Source organism: Heliangelus exortis, chromosome 1, assembly GCF_036169615.1.
Source record: "Heliangelus exortis chromosome 1, bHelExo1.hap1, whole genome shotgun sequence".
In the NCBI taxonomy this organism is placed as follows: Eukaryota; Metazoa; Chordata; class Aves; order Apodiformes; family Trochilidae; genus Heliangelus; species Heliangelus exortis.
In genome coordinates this window covers 197647154-197663947 of record NC_092422.1, presented here as the reverse complement: position 1 = coordinate 197663947, position 16794 = coordinate 197647154, and the positions used below count along the sequence as shown (strand labels likewise).

Below are 16794 nucleotides of genomic sequence, written 5' to 3'. Positions count from 1 at the left end.
GGGGCTGGGGGACAGCAGCAGGGAACAGAGAGTGTCTGAGGGTGGCTGCTGGTGGGATCCCCTCCGTGTGTGCAGTGCCCCAGTGAGCTGGGAACTGTGCTCTCTAGTGACCCAGGGGACAGGGATGGAGACAGAGCCAAGGGGCTGAGTCAGGAGCTTGACATCCAGCCACCGATAGTGCAGGGACTCAATTTCACACAGATCCTTGAGGAAGCCGTGAACGTGGTGGATCTGGGCAGTGCAGGTGTCACCAGGCAGTGGGGAAGATGTGCTGCAGCCAGGCCTTGGAGCACAAAGTGCAGGTGTGGACTGGGACCAGGGCTCCAGCAGGAACCATTGGGCACCGGTCTGTGAATAAAGCTGGCTGTGTGCATGCGAGCAGAAAGAGGCTTTTTCTGCACAGCAGGTGGGGACTGCGGCTGAGGGAGCAGGAGCAGAGGGAGGCAGCAGACTGCAGGACGATGCTGGCTGCTGGCAGCAGCAGGGCTGTGCTGTGGCCTGGCAGGAACAGAGCAGAACCTTCTCCACGCCAGCCACGGAAACAGGGGAAATGGGTATTTTTCCCAAAGGGGAGCCTGGTGCAGTTTTGTGCTGTGGGAGGCAACTGGGGACTCTGGGCTGAGGTTATGCCCGGTGGGTGACCAAGCTCTGAGGAGGGAAGAGAGTGAGGGGAGAGGAGTAGGCTTGGGAAGGGTGGCAGACTGGGAATGCCTTGGAGATGTCAGGCTGCAGGACAACGCAATCAGGGAGAGGAGTTACAGGGCAAGAATCTGCTCTGGCAGCCCAGCTGTTCTCCTTTGCTAACTGCCCCCTCCAGAGCCCACTGATGTCCCCATCTGTCCCCAGCCCGTGCACAGACACCACAGGGACACCTCCCACAGCCATGGCTGCTCCTCTGTAGCCCCCCAGGACCCTCCCATGGGGCAGGAGACCCCAGGAAGGTGTTGGGTGGGGGGACCTCCAGCACCCCCCAGGAGTGTCCCCCAGGTAGGATGGGAGGGACCCCTACCACCCCCCAAGCTCCCCTGGACCACCCCAAAGGCAGGGAGACCCCAGATCAGTGGGGGCACGGCCCCCCAGCATCCCCTCTGCCCCCCCCAGGATCGTCCCAGGGGTAAGGAACCCCTCTGCCCCCCAAGAACCCCAAAGGGAGGGAGACCCTGAGTAGGTGGGTGGGTGGGGGGACCCCCAGCACCCCTCAGCCCCATGGGAAGGGGATTCCCCCCCCCAACAACAGAGCCTTCACCACCTGGGGGGTGTTACTGTTGGGGGTTTATTGTGAGGGTCCGGGGGGGCTGTGTGAGGGGGCTGAGAAGGGGTTGGGGGTCTGTTGGGGGGGGGTGAGGAGGCGCAGCCGTAGGGTGTCCAGACCCTGCTCCAGCCCCGGGTCCTGCTCCAGCTCCACCACGTACTCGTTGGCCTGGGAGGGGAAAAAAAAAGGGTCTGGGGGGCTCTGGGGGGGCCTGAGCCCAGCCCTGGGGGTCTCCCCTGCCCCCTCCCCACTCACCAGCTGTAGGGATGCCAGCATGTAGCGACAGACCTCGAAGGGGGGCAGCCCGGCCACCAGGCTGGCAAAGGAGCACCAGGGGCCTGGGACCCCCCCCCCTGGGACCCCCCGAGCCCCCGCAGCGCTCCCACAGGGCCTGCCCGTAGCCCTTGATGTCAAAGGAGGCTCTGTCCTCCTGGGGGGGCACATGGGGGAGATTGGGGGGGGGAAGGGGCTGGCAGACCCCTCACCGCCCCGGCCCCCCAGCCCCTGGGGGTCTCTGCTCCCCACAGCCCCCCACAGAGCCCCCCTGGACTCAGCCCCTCCCACAGCGCCAGTCCCAGCCCCTTCCTCAGGGGTCTCTGTTCCCCCTCCAGCCCCCCACCCAGGGGTCCCAGCCCTCTCCAGCTCCCCCCAGACCCATCCTCTCCTCCCCACCCCCTCCTACAGGAGTCCTTGTTCCTCCCCAGACTCCCTCACAGGAGTCTCAGCCCCCTCCAGCCCCCCCTCCCGGGGGTCCCAGCCCCCTCTCATAGGTCCCAGCCTCCTCCAGCCCCCCTCCTGCGGGTCCCAGCCCCCTCTCATAGGTCCCAGCCTCCTCCAGCCCCCCTCCTGCGGGTCCCAGCCCCCTCCAGCCCCCCTCCCGGGGGTCCCAGCCCCCTCCTGGGGGTCCCTGCCTGTTCCTGCAGCAGGGGTCCCATCCTCTCCTCCCAGCACCTGACGTGCTGGCTCAGCTCTGTCTCCCGTGCATACTGCTGGGAGTCAGCTATGAACAGCTCCTGGGGGGGGGAGAGAGAGGGGAGGGGGAGTGGGGGCACCCCAACTCCTCCTGCAGCCCCCCCTGTGCCCACCCCCCAGCCTGAAGCCCCCAGCCTCTCTGGGGTCACTCACCACGTTCCTGCGGACCAGATCCTCGTAGCCCAACGAGCCCCGGTCAGGGGGTCCTGGGGGGGATCCTGGGGGGGGGGGGAAATGTCCATCAGCAGCACTGGGGGGAGGGGGCACCCCCCAGTATGGATGGGGAGGGGGGGTACAGCCCCGAGGCCGCATGGCTAGCAGGGGAGAGGAGCGTGGTAGCCCACCCACCCCCCAGGGCTCACCCAGGGCTCCCAGGTCCTGAGGGTCCTCCTGGAGCTCCTCCTGCTCCTCAGAGTCATCTGTGGGGAGGGGGCAACTCCTCAGTGCCCCCCCAGGGTCACCAGCCCCGTTCTGGGGCCACCAGCCACCCCCCAGGCCTGGCCCCAGCCTGACAGGGGCCACCCAGCTGCCCCCAGGGAGGGGGGGGGGGGGGGAACAGGAGCCCTGGCTTGGAAGGGATGGGGAGGGACCCCCATTTTGGGGGGTCTGAGGGGAACAATGAGACCCCCAACTGGGGGAGGAGCACAAGAGTCATGGGGGGACACAGGGGATCTGGGGGGCGATGGGACAGGACCCCCACATGTGGGGGATGATGGGGGAGTGGGACCCCTGGTTTGGGGGGTACAGTGAGATCTGAGGGGGGAAAGAGGACCCCCAGGTGGGGAAAAATGGGGGGGGAGGGGGTGACACCCAAATGGGGGAGATAGGACCCCTGGTTTGTGGGGGTGGGGGACAGGGGGGGACCGAGGGGGGGGCAGAGTCCCCATGGTTGAGGGGGAACAGGACACACAGGGGATCTGGGGGGGACAATGGGGGTCTGGGGGGTGACAGAGGGGATTTGGAGGGGGGCAGAGGGGATCTGTGGGGGTGACAGATCCCCTGGGTGTTGGGGGGGGGCTCTGGGGACACCCACACAGTGGGGGGGGGGCACAGTACCTGCTCCCTCACAGCTCTCAGCCCCCCCTCTCCTCCTCCAGCAGCTCCAGATCCCTCTCACAGGGCAGCAGCCCCTGGGGGGGCACACACAGCCCTGAGCCCCCGGGGAGGGGCTCCACCCCCCCCAGTGCCCATGGGGGGCACACACAGCAGGGGCAGGAGCCCCCCCTGTCAGGGTGGGTGGGGGTCTCAGCTCACCCCCCTGCTCTGCAGCTTCCTCTGGGCTGCCACCCGCTCCCGCAGCTGCCTCCAGTACAGCACCTCCAGGTCTGGGGTGGAGGGGGGGTCAAAAACACTGCACCCCCCTCACTGACCCCCCACAGACCCCCTCAGCCTCCCAGCTGCACCTCCTCCTCAGTTTGGGGGTGCAGGGGGGCATGGGGGGGGGTCCTCGGTTTCTGCTGGGGGGTGAGGGAAGATGGTGACAAGGGGGGGGGTCAAAATGCCCCCTCCCCAGGGGCCCCCCCGTGTCCTGCTCACCTGCAAAGGTCGGGCCCTTCCTCTTGGCTTTGCCCCTCTCAGGGACGTGGTTGTCTGGGGGAGCAGAGGAGGGACAAGGAGGGCTGGGGACAGCAGGGGACAGAACAGAACCCCCCCCCAGCCCCCCAGTGACAGGAGCCCCCCCCGACACCACCCCATGAGCCAGAAGCTCTGTCACCTCCAGAGCCACCTCACTGCCCCCCAGAGTGTCCTGGGGGGGCCCAGTCCCACCTCTGGGGAGGGGACACAGAGGGACAGGGGTTTGGGACACAGAGAGCCAAGTGCCACTGGATACTCACAGGCTGCTGAGAACCAGGCCATGAAGTCTTGGAGCTTCCTGGGCCCCCTCCTCTTCCTCTTGCCCCCCACCACCTCCTGCAGGCCTGGGGGCACCAGGAAGGGTCTCCCTGGGGAAAGGAAGGGGGGTCAGTGGCCCCAGGAGACCCCCAGGATGCTGGGATGGGGGTGGGAGCAGGAAAGGGAAGTGGGGCAGGGGGACTCCGAGCCCCCTGGGGGGGTCCAGGGAAGCTGGGGGGGGGGTTTGGTAAGGGCATGAAGTGAGGATGAGGGGAGGGGGAGTGAGAGGGGATGGGATAGAACTGGGGGTGGGAAGGGGAATGCTGCAGGCTGGATGGGGCTGGGGCCAGCGGGGTGAGGGAGGGGTTCCTGCCCCTGGCAAGGGGATGGGGGGGCAGTGGACTGAAGGCCCCCCCAGCCCAAGCCCCTGCAGGGTCCCGTGCCCACCTTTCCTGAAGGGTTTTTCCTCCGAGTCCCCAAAGGGGTCGAGGCTCTGCCAGGGATCCGGGGGCTCCCTCAGGAGGGGGGCTGGGGGGGGTCCCCGCAGGACGTACCCCCTGGGGGCACTCTGCAGACACAGCTGCAGCTCAGCTCCCAGCCCCTCTGCGGGGGTGGGCAGCTCAGGGAGGGGTCCCAAAGTGCCCCCCAGACCCCCCCTCAGTGCCTCTGTGTGCTCCTTGGCAGCCGGAGTCGCTCCCACCCCCTCCTCGGGGCGTGCGGTGTCCCCGATGTCACCATCATCATCTGCTCCTGACATGCCTGGGGGGGGCACCGAGGGGTCAAAGGCTGTGAAAGCCCCCCCGGGACCCCTCCCCAGGCAGCCAGGTGACCCCCACTCACCTCCCTCTTCAGAGAAGCTCAGTGCCTGGATGGGGTCCCGGGCGAGGGCTGCGGACGGGGCTGTGGGGAGGGGGGGGTGAGGGGTGGGGGCAGGATCTGTGCCCCCCACCCTCCCCCATGTCACCCCACCCTACCTGCCCCAGCCCGGGGGGTCCCAGCGCCCCTCCCCAGGCAGATGGGGGAGAGGCCAGACAGCTCCAGCAGGAAGGCTCCAGTGGGGTGGGGGGTGCTGGTGTTCATTCGGAAATCCCTGCGGCTGGCCAGGAGCTCCCCCCGATGGCTGGGGGGCAACCAGTCCAGGAGGGAACCCCAAAACTCTGCCCCCTCCCACCTGGGGGGTCCCAAAGCCCCCCCTCCCCTGCTCCAGGGGTGGGGAGCAGCCCAATCCCTCCCCTCTGCCTGGGTTTCCCAGTCCCCAGCAGCAGGATTGCACCCCGCTGCCCAGTTTGGGACTGGGAATTCACCCAGTTGGGACTGGGAATTTTGAAGCTTAACCCTGGGGAGGGGGGGGGGCACGGGGGGGAAGGAGGGGGCTGTCACCTGAGGAGGGGGTTGTCCCTTTTCTCAGTCTCTTCTGGGGGCACCAGAGACAAAGGAGTGAGGGGGACGATGGTGACAGCCTGGGGAGCAGAAAGGGCAGGATGGAGCCTGGAATGGGGCACAGCACAGACCCCCCCAGGGCTGGGGGGGTCATGCAGGGGGAACACAGACCTAGGGGGGCACGGGGAAAGGGGGGGACAGAGGCTCACATTGGGTGGGTGGTCCCTCTGCAGGTCCACGCTGGCCTGGGCACTGTCCTGGATGTCATCCAGGGAGAGGAACTGGGGAGACCCCCACACGTGTCACCCCAAGCTGGGCCCCCCACCCCCTGAAGACCACCCCCCACCCCCCTTCTGGGTCCTGCAGACCCCCCCTCACCTCCTCTTTCTTCCCCCCAGCCCCAAAAGTGGCATCAGCATCGGTCCCATCTGGCCTCAGGGAGCTGGGCAGCTTCTCCCTCCTGCAGTGGGGAACAAAATGGGGAGGGGGCAACAAGGGGGGGGAGGGGGGCACCCCAGGGCAGTGTTCCTTCCCCTAGCAACAGTCAGGGGGGGGTCAGGGGGTGTAAAACTCCACTCACTTCTTGTTGGAGATGAAGTCGAGCGCCTGGTAAACCAGGGAGTAGAGATACTCCACCTGCCAGGGAGGAGAGTGAGGGACCCCAGGGCAGGGGGTGAGACCCCAGGGGAGGGGGGTGAGGAGCAGGGGGACAGGAGATGGGGGAAAGAGGGGGAAAAACATGGGGAAAGGGGGGGCAGGATCCCGGGGGAAGGGGACACTGGGGTGCAGGTGGCAGGAGCAGGGGAGCTGGAGGCCCAGCCAAGGGGTCCCTGTGGGTCTGGGAACAGGTCTGGGGGGGTTGGGGAAGCCCTGGGGGTCCGGGGGCAGTGCCCCCCCCTCACTTTTCGGCTGTAGACACAGGCAGAGCCTTGGATGAGCAGAGCAGCCTCGGTGAAGTTCATGGTGGTTCTGCCATTGTCAAAGGAGATGCAGATCTGATCCAGCTGCCAAAAACAGAGGGGAAAAGGGGCTGAGCACACACGGGGAGCTGGGAGGGGGCACAGACCCCCCCTGAGGCAGCTCGGGGCTCCCCCTGACCTCCTCCAGGTACTCCCCGAGCTGGGCAGCCACGTCCACCTCCCAGTTCTTGGTGAGGTCCCGGATGGGCTGCAGGAGGTGCAGGAACCGCGACTCCACCTCCTCCATGGCACCTGCAGCACCTCGGGGGGCTCAGGGACCCCCCCCCGGGCCTTGGGGACAGGCAGGGGACAGTCAGGGGTCAGCAGAGATGACAGCAGCTGAGGGAACCTGGAGTGTGCTGGGGAGAGACAGAGAGAAAGAAAAGGGTTATGTGGGTTGGGAAAGAGCTTTGGGATCATGGAGTCCAACATTCCCCCACCCCATGTCCCTCATCCCCACATCCCCAGGCTCTGAAACCCCCCCAGGGATGATGGGGACTCCAGCCCTGCCCTGGGCAGCCTGGGCCAGGCCCTGACAACCCTTTCCAGGGAGAAATTCTTCCCCAGCTCCAACCTAAACCTCCCCTGGCACCACTTGAGTTGGGCCAAAAGTTCCTCTTGTCCCATCCCTTGTTCCTTGGGAGCAGAGCCCGACACCTCTCTCTGTGTGGAGCTGGGGGGGTCCTGCTGGGTCCCCTCCCCAGGCCCAGCTCCTCCCTCCCCTTCCCTGGCCCCGTTCCCAGTCCCAACTCCCCCGATGCAGCTCCAGACCCTTCCCCAGCTCTCCCCTCCTTCCTTCAGCCCCCTCCCCACCTCCCGGCCCCATTCCCTCAGCCCCTTCCCTATTCCCTCAGACCCCTTCGCAGCTCCTTCCCCTTTCCTTTCCGTTTTCCCCTTTTCTTTCCTCTCCCTTTTCCTTCCCCTTCCTCCACTTCCTGGTTCCCCCAGCTCTTCCCTCCCCTCTCCTGATTCCCTCTCCCCCCCATCCCCTCTCTCCTCTCCCCTCATCCCTCTCCCTGTTCCCCTCTCCCCTCTCTCCGTTCCCCCATCCCCTCTCCCCATCCTCTTTCTCCCCGTTCCCCTCTCTCCCCTCGTTCCCCTCTCTCCCCGTTCGCCTCTCTCCCCTCGTTCCCCTCTCTCCCATTCCCTCTCTCTTCCCTCTTTCCCCTCCATCCCCTCTCTCTCCCCCCTCATTTCCCCCCTCCCCCCTCTCCCCTCACCTCCTCCTCCTCCTCCTCCGCTGCCGCCATTTCGCGTTTCCCGCCCAGCGCCGTGGGCGGGGCCTGTGGTGCTGACGTCACGCTGGGTGTGACGTCACGGGTGCCGCCATGGGGGCCGCGGGGTGGGGGCCGCGCTCGCTCTTCCTCCGCGGTTTGGCCGCCGCCTTCCTCGCAGCCTTCGCCTCCCTTTACCTGCAGATCCCCGGTAACGGCTCCGGGGGGCCGGGAGGGCTGAGGGGGGGACAGGGACAGGGACGGGGACAGCCCCGTCCGTGCGGCAGCGGAGGGCATGGGGGGGAGCGGCGAGGGGAGCGGTGAGGCCCCCCCCGTCCATCCGCATTCCCGGCACCTCCCCAGGGAATGCAGCGGGAGCAGCGCTGAGGAGGAGGCCCTGGGGGCACAGAAGTTTTCCAGTGAGGGCAGGCGGGCAGGGGGTGGTGTCCCGGGTGGATCCCAACTCTTGGGAAGTTTGAAGTCAGCTCAGGGGGTGCTGGGGCATCAGCAGTGACGTGAGGAGGGTTGGGGCGGGGGATCCGGGGGTCCCTTCCCAGCTGTGATTCCGGCACTTGGGGTGTGGGGGGAGGAGAAGCTCAGCAGGAGCCCCCAAAGCCCCCGTGTGCTGGGATGTCACCTGCAGGGCAGGGAGGGGATTGTCCCCTCTGCTCTGCTCTGCTCTGGGGAGCCCCCCCTGGGGTAAAGCTGTGTCCAGCTCTGGGGTCCCCAGCAGCAGAAGGACACGGAGCTGTTGGAGCCAGTGCAGAGGAGGCCCTGGAGCTGCTGGGAGGGCTGGAGCAGCTCTGCTCTGGAGCCAGGCTGAGAGAGTTGGGGGTGTTGAGGCTGGAGAAGAGAAGGATCCCATGGGGAGACCTTAGAGCACCTTCCAGTGCCTGAAGGGGCTCCAGGAAAGCTGGGGAGGGACTTGGGACAAGGGCCTGGAGGGATGGGACCCTCGGAGGGGGAAGGGTTTGCAGCTGGGAGAGGGGAGATGGAGAGGAGATCTTGGGGAGAAATGAGGGTGGGGAGAGCCTGGGAGAGGTTTCCTGGGGAAGCTGTGGCTGCCCCATCCCTGGCAGTGTCTGGAATGTTGGGGGTCTGGGGTCACCCTGGTCTGTGGGAGGTGTCCCTGCCCTCCCCAGGTCTCTACGGCAGGAATGGGATCCTCCCTGCCCGCAGAGTGCTGCGGCCCAGCGGGAAGGGGCTGTGGGAGCAGCTCTGGGATGTCCCCACCCTCCTGTGGTTGGGTCCCCATCTGGGGCTGGACACGGAGCAGGGCATGGAGCTGCTCTGCCTCCTGGGAACCCTGGGAGCCTTCTGTGCCCTGGCCTGGGAGTCCCTGCAGAGCTGCCTGATCTTTGCCCTCCTCTGGATCTTCTACCTCTCCCTCTACCAGGTGGGGATTTGGGGAAGGGGAGACACAGACACAGACACACACGTTACACACGTTACACACAGACACACACATTACACACATTACACACATTACACACAGACACACACATTACACACAGACACACACATTACACACAGACACACACAGACACACACGTTACACACAGACACACACAGGCACACACGTTACACACGGACACACACATTACACACAGACACACACATTACACACGTTACACACAGACACACACACAGCACACACACACACAGACACACTGGGGGGGACATTTTTGCATCACTACTATCTTGTCACCTCCTCTCTGGGGACAGTCCCACCCTGGCCCTGCTCTGTGTGCCTGATAATCCCTCCTGCTCCATCCCCAGCTCCCCCCCCCATCCTGTGAGAGCTCTGAGCCCCCCAATCCCCTGCACCCCAACTGGGGCCCAGAGAACAGCACTGGGGGGCTGGGGGCAGCCGTGGGAGCTGGGGGGTCACCTCCAGCCCCTCCCCCAGCACACACTGTGCCCCCCAGAGAGCCGTGAGCACCCCCTGAGGAGGGTGGGGGGCAGCTGGGCAGCCCCCCCAGCTCAGTCCCCTGCAGCCCCCCAGGGCCCCCTCAGCCTGCCCCCCCACCCCCCGCCTTGCTCCCCTCCCATTCCCATATTGATCCCATAGCTCCATCATGGGAGGAAGAGCTGCTGGGGGGACTGCAGCCCCTCCCCAGCCCTGCTGCCCCCTCCCCATGCAGGGAGGGACCCAGGTTTGGGGGGGGCAGACCCCAGCCTCTCACTGCTCTGCCTCTTTCTCCACAGGTGGGGCAGGTTTTCCTCTACTTCCAGTGGTGAGTCAGCTGGGGGGGTCCTCACTGCTGGGGGGCTGTCTCAGTGCTGGGGGGTGTCTTCATTTCATGGGGGGTGAGGGGCATCCTGCTCCCTGGGGGAGTCCCAGACTGGACTGGGTTGTGGGGGGGGGACCTGAAAGCTCATCCAGTCCCACCCCCCACCATGGGCAGGGACACCTCCCACCATGCTGTGGACCCCCCCAGCAGCAGTGAGAACCCCTCAGGAGCAGCAGTGAGACCCCCCCAGCAGGAGTAATGAGAGCAGTGAGACCCGCCCAAGGGCAGGGAGACACCCCCCCCCCCCAGCAGCAGTGAGACCCCCCCCCAGCAGGAGGGTTCTGTCTGCCCCAGGGGGTCCCTGGTGATGCTCAGTGTCCCTGTGCCCCCCAGGGACAGCCTGCTGCTGGAGGCGGGGTTCCTGGGGGTGCTGGTGGCCCCCCTGCTGCCCCGGGGGTCCGGGGGGGTCTCGTCCTGCAGCCCCCATGAGCCCATCCTGCTGTGGCTGCCCCGCTGGCTCCTCTTCAGGCTGATGTTTGCCTCGGGGGTGGTGAAGCTCAGCAGCCGCTGCCCTGCCTGGTGGGGGCTGACAGGTGGGGGGGGGACACCCCCTGGGGGTGGGCACAGCCCCCCTGGGCCACGGGGGGGGTCTGGGTGCTGGGGAGGGGTCCCTGTTTGTGGGGAGGGGGTCTGGGTCCTGGGGAGGGAGTCTGGGTGCTGGGCAGGGGGTCCCTATTTGTGGGGAAGGGGCCTGGGTGCTGGGGAGGGGGGTCCCTGTCTGTGGGGAGGGGGTCTGGGTGCTGGGCAGGGGGTCCTTGTCTGTGGGGAAGGGATCCGGGCCGATGGGGTGGGGGGGTCATAGAATGGGGGTTTGAGCCTTGGGGTGTGGGGCTGAATCCTGGGGAGGGAGGGGGTCCCTGCTCATGGGATGGGGTCTGTGTCTGTGGGGTGGGGGTCTCTGCTCATGGAATGGGATCTGTGGGGTGGGGGTCCCTGCTCATGGGATGGGGTCAGTGCCTGTGGGGTGGGGGTCCCTGCTCATGGGATGGGGTCTGTGCCTGTGGGGTGGGGGTCCCTGCTCATGGGATGGGGTCAGTGCCTGTGGGGTGGGGGTCCAGGCCCTCTCCCCTGACCCCCTGTTGCCCCCCAGCCCTGACCCATCACTTCCAGTCCCAGTGCTTGCCCACCCCCCCCGCCTGGCTCGCCCACCACCTCCCGCTCTGGCTCCACAAACTGGGCGTGGTCGCCACCTTCGCCATCGAGATCGCCCTCCCCCCCCTCTTCTTCCTGCCCCTCCGCCGGCTCCGCCTCTTCGCCTTCTACTGCCAGGTGGGGGGGGGTTGGGGCTGGGACCACCGCCCTGTGCCGGGGGCTCCCGGGGGTCCTTCGGCCCCCCCCCGCTGGGGTCTCTGTGCTGCCCGTGGTTCCCTCTCCCCCAGCCCCACGACCCCCCCGCCCTCTTTTGCAGCACACCCAGACCCTGTTGTGTGACACCCAGGGGTGGGGGGGGACCCTCAAACTACATCATCCCACCCCCCCCGCCCCATTTTGCCCCCCCAGACCCCGCTGATCTAGGGGTGGGGGAACCCTCAGACCATTTTGGGGTCCCCCTCTTGCCCCATTTTGCCCCCCCAGGTCCTGCTTTCAGGGGTTTCCCAGGGGTGGGGGCACCCTCAGGCTGTGCCAGAGCCCCCTCCCCGGTGTTGGGGTACCAGAGGTCCCTCGTCCCACCGTGCTGTGACCCCCCCAGCCCCATTTTGCCCCCCAGGTGCTGCTGCAGGTGCTGATCATCCTGACTGGCAACTACAACTTCTTCAACCTGCTGACTCTGGCCCTGGCCTGCTCCCTACTGGACCACCGGCCCCCGGGGGGGGGGCAGCCCCCCAGCACCCGCCCACCACCCCCTGGTGGGTCCCCGAGAGCCCCCTCTGAGGGGAGGGGTCCCTCCCTGCCCTGCCGGGGGGTGGCGAGGGGACAGGGCAGGGGGGGTGGGACAGGGAGAGCTGCTGCCTCCCCACCCCCCCCACCTCCTCTGCTCATGGGGAGGGGGTCTCTGCTCGTGGGGTGGTGGTCTGGGCCTGTGGGGAGGGGGTCCCTGCCCTGGGGAGGGGGTCTGGGCCAATGGAGTGAGGTTCCCTGCCTGGGGAGTGTGGGTCCCCCCCCTGTGCTGCCCCTCCTCCTCCTGCCCTCTGCCCACCCCCACACCCCCTCTTTCCCTCCCTGGGGTCTCTCCCTGTGCCTCCTGGGGCTGAGCTGCCAAACCCCCCTCCCCCCATTTCTCACCCCGTGCACCCCCCAATTCATCACCCCCCATCCCTCACCCCCTGCACCCCCTCTCCCCCCAGCCCCATTTTCCAGCCCCCCCTGCTCTGTACCCCCACTGACACTCCCCCCCCTACCCCAGCCCCCCGCCCATCTCCCCCAGCCCTGGGCCCCTTCCTCCTGGGGCTGCTGGAGCTGTGCCTGGGGGGTCTCTGCTCTGCTGGGGGGGCCGCTGCTTCGGGTTGGCCATCAACTGGGACAAGTGGATCATCGACTCCAGAGTGGGTACGTGGGGTCTGTACCCCCCCTCCCCCCCAAATCCCAGCCCCCCGGGGTCCTCTCCCACCCCCCACAATGTCTCCCCCCCCTCAGCCTTCACTTACCACGAGTTCTCGGGGTGGCTGCGGGCGGTGACACTGCCACTGGCAGGGGTGGCTCTGCTGTCCCTCTGCTGGGAGATCCTCCTGGGACTGTACAGGTGGGTGACCCCCAGGACCCCCAGGCAGGGTGCCATGGGGTGCCAGACCCCCAGGTGGGGTGCTGTGGGGTGCCAGACCCCTGGCATGGAGCTGACACCCCCCACCCCCCCCAGCTCTGACCGCTGGGTGGGCAGCTCTGTTCCTCAGAGCCCCTCAGACTTTGGGGGGGGAAGAGCTGAACCCCAAACTCCCCCTTACCCCCCCGACATGTCCCCCCAGGTGCCTGCACACCCGTGGGTGCTGGGGGAAGCTCTGGGCCACCCTGCAGTGGGCCCTGGTGGTCACCGCCACCCTCGGGGTCTTCACCGTCAGCCTGGTGAGCATCTGGGGGGCTCCTCTCGGGGTCCAGGGGTGGGGGATCCCCCTCGTGTCCCCTCAGCCCCCTGAAGGAGGTTGTGTCCCCCTCTCTGCCCCTCCCCAGGTTCCCTACACCCAGATGGACCCCGAGTCAGGGGGGCGGCTCTGGCCCGGGGCCCGGCGGTTGTTTGGGGCCGTGGAGAGATTCCAGGTGGTGAATTCCTATGGATTGTTCCGCAGGATGACGGGGCTGGGGGGCAGGCCCGAGGTGGTGCTGGAGGGCACCCAGGATGGGCAGAACTGGAGGGTGAGACCCCTCGGGGTTTGGGGACACCTGGGAGGGCACCAACCCCACTGCAAACACAGCCCTGACCCTCAGCAGCACCACAGCCCTGGGGCTCTGAAACCCCTCCAGGGATGATGGGGACTCCAGCCCTGCCCTGGGCAGCCTGGGGCAGGCCCTGACAACCCTTTCCAGGGAGAAATTCTTCCCCAGCTCCAACCTAAACCTCCCCTGGCACCACTTGAGTTGTGCCAAAAGTTCCTCTTGTCCCATCCCTTGTTCCTTGGGAGCAGAGCCCGACCCCCCCTGGCTCCAACCTCCTCTCAGGGGGTTGCAGAGAGCCAGAAGGTCTCCCCTCAGCCTCCTCTGCTCCAGGATCAACACCCCCAGGGCCCTCAGCTGCTCCTCACAACTTCTCCACACCTTCTCCTTGCTCTCCAGCCCCTTCCCCAGCTCCATTCCCTTCTCTGGACACTCTCCAGCCCCTCAATCTCCTTCTGCTCCTGAGGGGCCCAGAACTGACCCCAGGATTGGGGGTGCAGCCTCAGCAGTGCCCAGCACAGGGGATGATCCCTGCCCTGCTCCTGCTGCCCACCCCACTGCTGGTCCCAGCCAGGATGCTGGTGGCCACCTTGGCTACCTGGGCACATATTCACCTCATGTTCAGCTGGAGGTGACCACCCCCCCCCAAGCTCCTTACTTTCCCCCTGGGCACTTCCCAGCCCAAATCTGGAATGTTGTTTGTTTGTTTCTTTGTTTTGGGGGGTTGGTGCCCCCCCCAAGGATCCAGAAGGTGCTGGTGACCCCAGGAGGGGGTGACCACCACCCCTATATCCCCCAACTCCACCCCCTTCTGCTCCCCCCCAGGAGATTGAGTTCATGTACAAGCCAGGGAACCTCAGCGTGGCCCCCCCGGTGGTCACCCCCCACCAGCCCCGCCTGGACTGGCAGATGTGGTTTGCAGCCCTGGGCCCCCCCTCCAGCAGCCCCTGGCTCTTCAGTCTGGTGAACCGACTGCTGCAGGGACAGGAGGAGGGTCAGGGGGGGCTGGGGAGGCCCCTGGGGGGGCTGGGGTGGCTCCTGGGGGGCTGGGGCGGCTCCTGGGGGGCTGTGGGTCAGGTCCTAGGGGGCTGGGGGCAGGTCCTGGGGGGGTGGGGCAGCTCCTGGGGGGGTGGGGTTCTCCTGGGGGGCAGCTGCTGGGGGGTCTGGGGGCCAGGGGGCAGGTCCTGCAGGGGTTTGGGGCAGGGGGGCCATGGGGAGGGTCCCTTTGAGGCTGGGGGACAGATCCTGGGGGGTTGGGGGGGGCTGCAGGCAGCTCCTGCAGGGGCCATGGGGCAGATTCGGGGGGGTGGGGGTCAGGGGGAGGGTGCTGAGGGCCAAGGGTCTGGTCCAGGGAGGGGGAAAAATTCTTGGGGGAGGTGGGGGGCAGGGATGGATTGGGGGGGGCTGCCCAAACACCACCACTCCCCCCCCTGCAGTGGGTCCATCCCCTTCCCTGGGGATTTGGAGCTGGTGTGCTTGGGGTGTCCCTGGTGTTGTTGGGGTGTCCCTGCCATGGTTTGGGTGTTCCTGGTGTTGTTGGGGTGTTCCTGGTGTGCTTGGGGTGTCCCTGGTGCTGCTGTGGTGTTTTTGGGGTGCCATGGTGCTGTCCCCCCCACAGTGGAGGTGCTGGTGCAGCAGGATCAGTCCCAGTACCCGTTCAGTGACCGCCCCCCCCGCCTGATCCGGGCCCAACTCTACCGGTACTGGTTCACCCCCCCTGGCCCAAACAGGTCAGCACTGGGCACACTGGGAGGGCATGGGAGCACTGGGGACACTGGGAGGGGGTAGGGACACTGGGGACAGGAGCACTGGGAGGGGATGGGGTCACTGTGAATGGGACAGAAGCAGCTGGGATGGGGACACTGGGATAGGGATACTGGGCACAGTGGGGACACTGGGATGGGGACACTGGGAGGGGATGGGGACACTGGGATAGGGATACTGGGGACACTGGGATGGGGATACTGGGGGTGGAATGGGAGCAGTGGGTATGGGGGCAGTGGGGACCCTGGTGACAGGACACAGGGGTGTGTCTGCTGCAGTGTCCCTGATCCTGTCCCCCCATGTCCCCCCTGTCCCCCCACAGCCCCCCCGGTGCCTGGTGGGTGCGGCAGCACGTCCAGGAGTTCCTGCCCCCCCTGGCCCTGGGGGACCCCACCCTGGAGACCTTCCTGGGGCAGCACCGCCTCCAGGTGGGCACCCTGACCCCCCAGTGACACCCTGACCCCCCCCCTGACCCCCCCCAGTGACACCCTGACCCCCCCCCAGAGCACCCCAGTGACACCCTGACCCCCCAGTGACACCCTGACCCCTCCAGTGACACCCTGACCCCCCCCAGAGCACCCCAGTGACACCCTGACCCCCCCAGTGACACCCTGACCCCCCCCAGAGCACCCCAGTGACACCCTGACCCCCCCAGTGACACCCTGACCCCCCCTGACCCCCCCAGTGACACTCTGACCCCTCCCTGACCCCCCAGTGACACCCTGACCCCCCCCGACCCCCCAGTGACACCCTGACCCCCCACAGCCCGGGTGCACCCAGACCCCTCCCCACATTGAGGGGGACACCCAGCCCCTTGCCCCCTCCCCACAGTGGGTCCCCAGCCCCCTGCCCCACCTGCACTGGGGGGCACCGGCCCTGTCCCCACCCCCCATCCCCCCTGACCCCCCCTCTCTCCCCAGGACAAGCTCCCCCCGCGCCCCCCGCCCGCAGCCCCCCTGCCCCTCCTGCTGCAGCGGCTGCGCCGGCTCAGCCGCCCCTGCTCGGGCCCCGCTCTCATCTGGTCCCTTTACCTGGTGGCTGCCACCCTCTGCCTCCTGCCGGGCCCGGGACACCGCCCGCGGAGGGGGCCCTCGCCCCCCGCCCCACACAAAGCCCCCCCCCGGGAGCGGGGGGGTCAGCAGAGGAACGGAGAGGCGGGCAGGGAGGAGAGGGGCGGCGAGGGGCGGCCCCGGGGGGGCGGCGAGGGGCGGCCCCGGGGGGGCAACGAGGGCCATGCCGAGGGCCAGCGTGGTGCCAAGAGGAAGAAGTGACCCCGGCGACCACCTCGGGGGGGCTGGGGTCCTGCCTGTGCCCCCCCCCCTCCTCTGGGGCGAGCTGGCCGTGCCCCCCCCCCCCCCCAGCAGTGCCTTGTGTGGGCACTGGGGCAGCTCCAGACCCCGAGGCCCCCCCCAGCCCCTCCAGCAGAGCCCTGTGGGGCTGGGGGAGCTCAGTGCTGGGGGGGGCTCAGTGTTGGGGGGGGAGAGCTCCGTGTTGGGGGGGTCCCAGTAACTCCCCCCATCAGCTGGGGGCAGTTTTGGGGGCTGCTCCCCTCCCCCCCCCCCCAGTGCTGGGCTCTGCCTGTTACACAATTCCCCTCGGGGTTGGGGGGGGGAGTGGATTTTTTTCTTATATTTTCTAAATAAAGCTTTTGACATTCCAGCCCCTCAGCACTCCCTGCTGCTGGGGGGGGTCCCTGTGCCCCCTCCCCCAGGATTAAAGAACAAGGACAGTCCCCCTGCCCCCCCCCACCCTGGGGTGACCAGGCTGGGGCACAGGGGGTGCAGCACAAGCAGGTTTATTGGGTGCACCCCCATATCAGGAGG

At 67.4% G+C, this 16794-nt stretch overlaps 2 protein-coding genes across 2 annotated transcripts; one reads left to right on the top strand and one right to left on the bottom strand.

Annotated features, from left to right (window-relative positions):
• Positions 1-1259: 1259 nt before the first annotated feature.
• Positions 1260-7705, bottom strand: NCAPH2 (non-SMC condensin II complex subunit H2). The gene is given in 21 exon segments (XM_071734343.1): positions 1260-1420; positions 1508-1615; positions 1617-1682; positions 2164-2265; positions 2378-2442; positions 2587-2643; positions 3281-3347; positions 3349-3354; positions 3479-3549; positions 3761-3814; positions 4060-4167; positions 4505-4816; positions 4898-4957; positions 5032-5177; positions 5438-5517; positions 5647-5718; positions 5816-5897; positions 6018-6073; positions 6340-6441; positions 6536-6755; positions 7617-7705. Coding segments are annotated over 20 exon segments (1869 nt in total). The 5' UTR covers positions 6644-6755; positions 7617-7705; the 3' UTR covers positions 1260-1273.
• LMF2 (lipase maturation factor 2) lies at positions 7696-16630 on the top strand. The gene is given in 15 exon segments (XM_071734315.1): positions 7696-7821; positions 8753-9006; positions 9819-9847; positions 10238-10437; positions 10995-11173; positions 11613-11751; positions 12270-12308; positions 12311-12391; positions 12479-12584; positions 12805-12901; positions 13007-13189; positions 14033-14201; positions 14826-14937; positions 15294-15399; positions 15892-16630. Coding segments are annotated over 15 exon segments (2142 nt in total). The 5' UTR covers positions 7696-7724; the 3' UTR covers positions 16243-16630.
• Positions 16631-16794: the final 164 nt, after the last annotated feature.